Below are 6962 nucleotides of genomic sequence, written 5' to 3' on the forward strand. Positions count from 1 at the left end.
CAGGTTTAGGTTTTACCTGTTGTATTAGGATTTTTAAAGGGCATTTGGATTAGTTTTCTATTCAAATTTGTATTCTCATGAACATCAAAAAAGCCGACTAAACTATTACATGCACAGAAAGTGGCAACACTGACAAACTCGACTACCTGGTTTATTGTGTACTTAGCTTAAATTTAAACTGGATTTTTTTTTTGTGAAAACTAAGTGAACAAATTAGTGAACGATTGTGATAGTCAAGTGTGCTATTCACAGTAATAATCTTGATCCTATAAAACTTCTAAAGCCATAGCCAAAAGCATGTGTCTGGCACAGTATATCTAACCTCTAGGTTGCTCCTATGAGAAGTAATTGTCCTTGGATATTTTATTGTTTTAATATTCTTGTCAAAAGATGTGATTGCTTGATAGAATCTTTTTTTTCTTTTTCTTTTTTTTTTTTTTGCAGATATGCTCTTTCTTCAGGGATCAGAGGCTATATTTAAAGTGGCTCTAAGCCTTCTGGGAAGTCACAAGCCCTTGATTCTGCAGCATGAGAACCTAGAAACTATTGTTGATTTTATTAAAAGTACTCTCCCCAACTTGGGTTTGGTACAGATGGAAAAGACCATTAGTCAGGTATGAAATATTCTGAACATATGAGAGGTATGCAAAGGAATGCTCTTTTCTTTGACAGAAAACTCCAACAGTGTGCTACTTCTAGCTGAGAATTCTGTTATTGTAGTTCCAAAGATGTTGAAAACTTTTGGTAGCAGATGACTTGTATAGTAGCTTACTGTTCATATGTCTACATGTTGGTTATTGTCACTTTATGAAGCCTTTAATGAAAATTCATTTAATTTTTTTTCACCAAAGAATCTTGCCCTCCAAGTCTCATTTCAGAAGCAAAAATTGACTTACAAGAGCCTCTTAAGCGTGTACCTTACTTAATGAAATTAGAAGCCTCCCTCCATTGACTTTGTCTATACTGGCTTTTGTGGTGCTGCTTCAGTATGTAAAAACGTCATTCTGCCAGGAGCACAGGGGGCAGTGCAGGCTCTTGCAATGAGCAGTGACTCTAGACAGCAAAAACTGGGAATCCTTGATAATTTTTTTTTTAACAGCAGACAAGGAGAATGATGCAATATTGCTAAGCTAGCAGGATACTCCAAACAATAACTGTGGAATTTGAAAAAAATCACAAATGGTTGCAGTTAAGGCTTGCTTGTTTAAAAACCTTAAGTGTTGTCACACCTTCTGTAGCATGGTCTTTGGTTCACATGCCTTAACATGCCTTCAGTTAGCTAGTTTTCAAGTCAAACTTTTGATTTGCCTCATGTTTCCCCCCTTTCAGATTTGATACTCTGGTTATGACAGCAGGGATTTTCCTCCTTCCTCAGGAGCACAGAGGCTAGAAGTGGCAGAGGTCATGAGAGGAACTAGTATTCTGCCCTGCTGAATTGCACTGCTTGTTTTATTGAAATTTCAACAAAGTGTCTTCTCCAGAGATGCTCAGATCTACAGAAAATGAAAGTTCCATATGTGTAATCAAACTCAAAATTTGAACTTATTCTACAGCTATTCATCTATTCTACAGAAGGCTGAAATACATCTATACTTAAAAGCTCTCTGTTTCTGCTGTTATACAACTGTGAGATAGGGTTTTTTAGCACATGTACCATGTGACTGAAACATTTCATGAACTGATGTTTTCTTTAACCAACAGTTACAGTTTTGTAGACAGCACAGATAAATAAAATAGGAAATTGTTCTTGTTATTTCAACAAGTATTTCAGATAGGATTTGACATTTGACTCATTTATAAAAGGAATAAAGTACAAGAAGTTTAAAAATAAAGAATATCCCATGAACTTCTCTTCTTGGGCTATTTTTCAGATGCATCTTTAAATCAACTTTTATTTCTTCTATGTTCTGTGATTGGCACACTTTTTCTTTTAATTTACCATCTTCTTCACTGCTTTTAGAGGAGATAAATACTTCAGGGACATTGGAGTCATAATATTCATGTATAAGACTGAGTATTCATTTCAGTGATTCGTAGTTAACAATAATAGAAATCTACTTGGACATTACATAATGTTTCCGTTAAGTGCATTAGTGTAAGGATAGATTATTTCATTTTCTGTCAGTCTGTAAAGGTACTGTAGAATTATAAATAAAGCCAGCAAATTTTACTGTTTTTCATTTAAAGCTTTTATTCTGCTTAGCCTTACACTTTTACGTGGGCACATGGGTTTGGGCCACACATTTTCGAAAGTGACAACTAATTTCAAGTATGTCTAGGAGGGTTTATGCCAATCTGAGATGCATTAAATTTGAAAAGGGGAATATCCTACAAAGTCTACACTTCTTGAAAGCTTTCATGTAAGTAGTTTTGCTGAAATCAGGCAACAAATCGGTGGCAAAGTTTTTAAGTAGATCTAATGCCAATGTATTGCACCCTACTGCCAGAGTCTTGCCATTTCCAGAGCAGGAAATGTGAATGCCAATAAGTAAGGCCTTTTATTTGTATGCAGTCATTAGATATTTAAGTCTAGATCTAGACCCATAGATTTTAAAGCATTGAAAGAGCTATGGTTTTGATCTGCGCAGCATCTAATAATATTTTTATATACAACAGGTGTTTGAAATGGATATTGCCAAACAGTTGCAAGCTTATGAAGTTGAATATCATGTGCTTCAGGATGAGCTTATAGATTCATCTTTAAATGACAATCAGAGACTGGATAAATTAGAAAAGGCAAACAGTAGCTTGCGCAAACAAAACTTTGATCTTCTGGAAGAATTGCAGGTACAATTTATATTTCATATTTAATTATCATTCTAATTTATACACCTTTTCAGAAGACACTGTTCTACACCACAGTGTTTGGTCTAGTGACTTCAAAGTGTAGCCACTTTCAAGTTTTATTTAGTTTAGCCCTTAAAGTTTAATGCAGAAGAAATTCTGAGAGGGGGATGGATAGAGCATATGCTTGTAGTTAGTGAAAACTTGATTCATCACACTATCTCTTCTCTTGAAATTAAAATCATAGCTGTAGAAGATAACTAAAAAGACACCAAGTGCTTTTTCAACTTCATTTTTACATTTTCAGTCACTGCTTTATTTTACAGCAGGGATAGTAGTCTATCAAAAATGGAAAAACTAATTCCAGTGTCACAATTTACAGATACATTAGAGATAGGATACATTGTCTGTAAAGACATACTTTTTATTACAATTACAATGTGTCACCAGATAATGTGAGTTTGTCAATGTTTTGCCCGCAAAGGCTGAACTTTTTAACCCACCATAAAGGGCAGTGAGCTCATCAGAAAGGCACATACTTTCCTGAAAGCCAAGACCATCCAGTACTCTTGTCACCAACTGTTATCCAGTGCTGAAATGTCCAAACAGATATTGGATGTTGTCGAAGTATCTCAGCTACAGATCTCACATGATGAGTTTGAACAATCTAACACTTTGTTTCCCGTGAAGTAGAATGCCAATACGTGCAGCCTTTTGGAGGAGCGTTTTTGGAATTTTTCAAGATTGCTCTAAATCCCCTCCTTCCTCTTTGCCTCCAAATTCATTGGACTCAATGTCGAGATGAAATGAGGATGCAGCTAACAGGCTGAGTTTGCTTTGCAAAGCAACAACTGTGACTGGCCAAAAATGTCTCTCAACTTACCCACACAGAAGCTTATCTTAACCTGCAGTTCTTTGGTATAAAATTTGCAGACTTGGTGGCTTTCTAATTTCATTACTTTACATTATATTCTGAGTTTAATTGTGAACTAACCAAAGCAATCAAGTTGAGACAGGGAAGTTTCTTGTTATAGACAAAATCGTAGTTGTACTCTAAAGTGCACGGATTTAATAACATTCATACTTGCATTTAACTTTGCAATTTTTTGTAATTTCTTAAGTATTTTATATGTATTCATGTATCTCAAAAAAAAGTTTAAAGATGGTTTCAGTCATTAATGAATTTACTTTTTTTTCCCCTGTCCTGTCCTTCCTCCCCCTCCTTTTATCTTTTGACTTTAAAAGGTTGCTAATGGGAAAATCCAAAACCTTGAAGCTACAGTAGAGGTCTTATTGACCAGTGAAGGCAAACTGAAGCAGACCATTCTCACTCTTGAGCAGGAGCGAGCAGCTTTGCTGAAAGCAGTGGAAGAGATGCAAAAAAAGATTGGTGATACAGATGGGAATCCTCTACTTACTAGACAAGAACATATGGATGCTGACTGACATGCACAGTTGGAATGGAGCAGAGAAGCTGAGCGAGAAACAAAGGGAAGAACAGAGTCTTTTTGTCATGATCCACGGGGATTTGACATTGTCATGTTCATTGTACATGCCTTACTGTAGCAAAGCAAGATAGAGACATGGTGGCTTCCCATATCAGAGAAGCTTGTTTCTTGGGGAGAAGACTCTTTTCTTCTTAGTATGTAGAAATACTATGAAGAGTAAGATGCCACGTAATAAATAATAAGCAGGAGAAACTTAATAGTTTACAGTCATACACAATACACTGTAAATAGGCTATGGATTCTTCAGTAAGTGCTTCTGAACCTAAGTGCTCTGAGTTTGTCACATTTTTTGGTTTTGTCTGGATCACCACTGTGTTAAATAGCACATCCTTTAGAAGGTCCTTTGAAGAAATATGACAGTGTAAAACCTTTGCATAGATGACTGTCCCATTGCAGCTATGCAGTGGAAACATTTACAGAGAGTTTTGTGATTGGACTTGAGATTTTTGACAGTGTAATTCCCCTACATCTTGACTGGGTTCTGTTAATTATGTTTATGCTTCAGAAAACTGCTTCCTTATGCTTGAAGGTGTCAACCCATTGGACTCCAGGGAGCTGGACTTTTATCATATGTAACTATGCATAATTAGGGGGTTGCCATCTGTTTTTATAAGTATGTTGGTTTAGTATATTTTTTGTTTAACAGCCATTAATGTAGTGTATTGTTGGTTGGCATTATCTGATAAACATACTGTATATAATAACTGCATTATTCTTAACAAAATATATTACCATTGATTTGGTGAAGCCTGTGACTCTTCTAGCATCATCTGAGGATTTATATTCATACTCTTCAAGTTTCATCTTATTTATTTCTGATCTGCTGTGTGATGTAAGACATCTTTTTGCTGGGAAACTAATGCTCATTGTCATTTTCCTTTTATTTGGTACTCTGTGCCCACCCATCCTCTGAGAAATGTTCTTTAAGACTTTTTCTGAAGAAGTGGAGGCATTTCAAGAGCTTCATGCTGTGCCACATATGCTTAAAATGTTTTATAAACAGTATTGCAGTTCTGATTGGGACACCATTCTTTTTTGCAATGCATCTTTCAAGTAAGATTACATATATAAAAAAACAATTCTCACTTTCCTTAATACAATGAAAGTAGTTTGCAAGCCAGTTAAAGCACCACTGTGCAATGATATCTATGAATACTCAGTTGTTTAGGTTTGCTTCAGAATTAAGAATAGTGCCAAGTTTTGTTCAGTCCCCAAGCACAGTTTAATAGGCATCAGTGTTTTGTTATGGTGATGATTGACCCAGGACATGATTTTTATATGTTTGGTTCTTGCAAGTCCACGTTGTATTCACTTAGTATTGAAATTTCACATCAGTCAGTTATTATTAATCCACTTAACCCTTAAGCTTGTTTTATTATTTGGAAATCCATAGTGAAGCTCATGCTTCATGTTTAAAATCTTATCATAATGGACCTCATACTGTTAGAGCACTCAGTAATGTTGCATTTTCACAGCATAGTGTCATAATTCATACATTGACTTCTTAACAAGAGCAATAAAAAAAATAATAATCCATGCCTACATCTATGTTTGTACATTTTTTGACATTTAAAAACAAAAGCACAGTTGGTGGGGTGACAGTTCAGAATTGTGTAAGACAAAACTTCCCTGAAAGAAAGCCGTCTGCAGTGGTTGTTAATTTTATATGTACAGATGGAAAATTCATTTGTACCCACAGAAAATTCAGCACCCTGGTACAGTGAAACAGTTAATTCTATATAGTCACAAAAGCGTAAAGTTGTTTGTTATCTATTTACCACATTTGTGCATTCTGAGAACAGAGACTCTAGTTCTCGTCTAAGTGCACTTCCTTCTGGTATTCCACAAATTCTCGATAAAAGGCTTTGGACTAGATTTTGGAGGAAAGTAATATCACTTACTAATTTCCCAACTTTGGAAAAGCTCAGGGCTTTTCCCCCCAGAAGTATGAAAAAGAAGTAATAGAGCCCAGAGCTAGTCCCAGATACTTGATACTCCAACTATACTATTAGCTAAGCATCTTGAAGAATGTGTAAAATTAGATCTCCTATTGTCTGAGTGCCAGGAATTGTCATCACATACCATCTTCTGTTTGAGCAGTAATTTTGGATTCAGAGAATATTTTAAAAAAAAAAGCTTCCAAATCCATACACTGGGTCCCTCAGCAGAAATCGCAAATGAACCACTCCTGGAAGATCGAAATTGAAATAATCAACATTTTCTCCATATCATTTCTCCAGATAAAAATCCCCAGCAGTCATGCTTAAGTCTTTGAAGAAAAGAAAAAACAGTGAAGAAGGAAGGAAGGAGTTCACTGGTATGTGCAACCTAGGCTTCCAAAGGTGCATGGCAAAGGCAGCAAGGGGTGCAGTGTGAGCGTGCTAGTGAATGACCTGGGTGCAAGCAGTCTAGAGAAAGGTTAGCCTGAAATGTGGAAAGAACTAATGTTGGCATGTGTAACAAGAAAAAGGCAGCTCCTCTGAAACCATAGCAGTGAACAGCATTGTGTAGCTGGAGGATGTGGTATGCTGTGGTCACCTGCTTCTGCTTTGATTTCCTTCAAACTAGTTAGTGCAAGTGGTAGTTTGTGATAGGTGGTTACCTGGAACTCCCTGTGCTTCTGGCTCTTTAATATACTGCTGTATTTTGCCCTATTGTCTATTTCCAGAG

General features: G+C 36.1%; 1 protein-coding gene across 9 annotated transcripts in view; it reads left to right on the forward strand.

The window, feature by feature from the left end:
* Positions 1-5828, forward strand: part of TBC1D1 (TBC1 domain family member 1) — a 105589-nt gene extending 99761 nt beyond the window's left edge. For all 9 annotated transcript variants that reach the window (XM_051789923.1, XM_051789921.1, XM_051789920.1 and 6 more), the window contains 3 exons: positions 445-614; positions 2617-2787; positions 4030-5828. In XM_051789923.1, coding sequence (XP_051645883.1) covers positions 445-614; positions 2617-2787; positions 4030-4230 — 542 coding nt within the window. In that variant the 3' untranslated portion in view covers positions 4231-5828. The remainder of the gene's footprint in view (positions 1-444; positions 615-2616; positions 2788-4029) is intronic.
* Positions 5829-6962: the final 1134 nt, after the last annotated feature.

This window comes from Manacus candei, unplaced genomic scaffold (genome assembly GCF_025592945.1).
Source record: "Manacus candei isolate 608988 ecotype Guabito, Panama unplaced genomic scaffold, ASM2559294v1 h1tg000028l, whole genome shotgun sequence".
NCBI lineage: Eukaryota > Metazoa > Chordata > Aves > Passeriformes > Pipridae > Manacus > Manacus candei.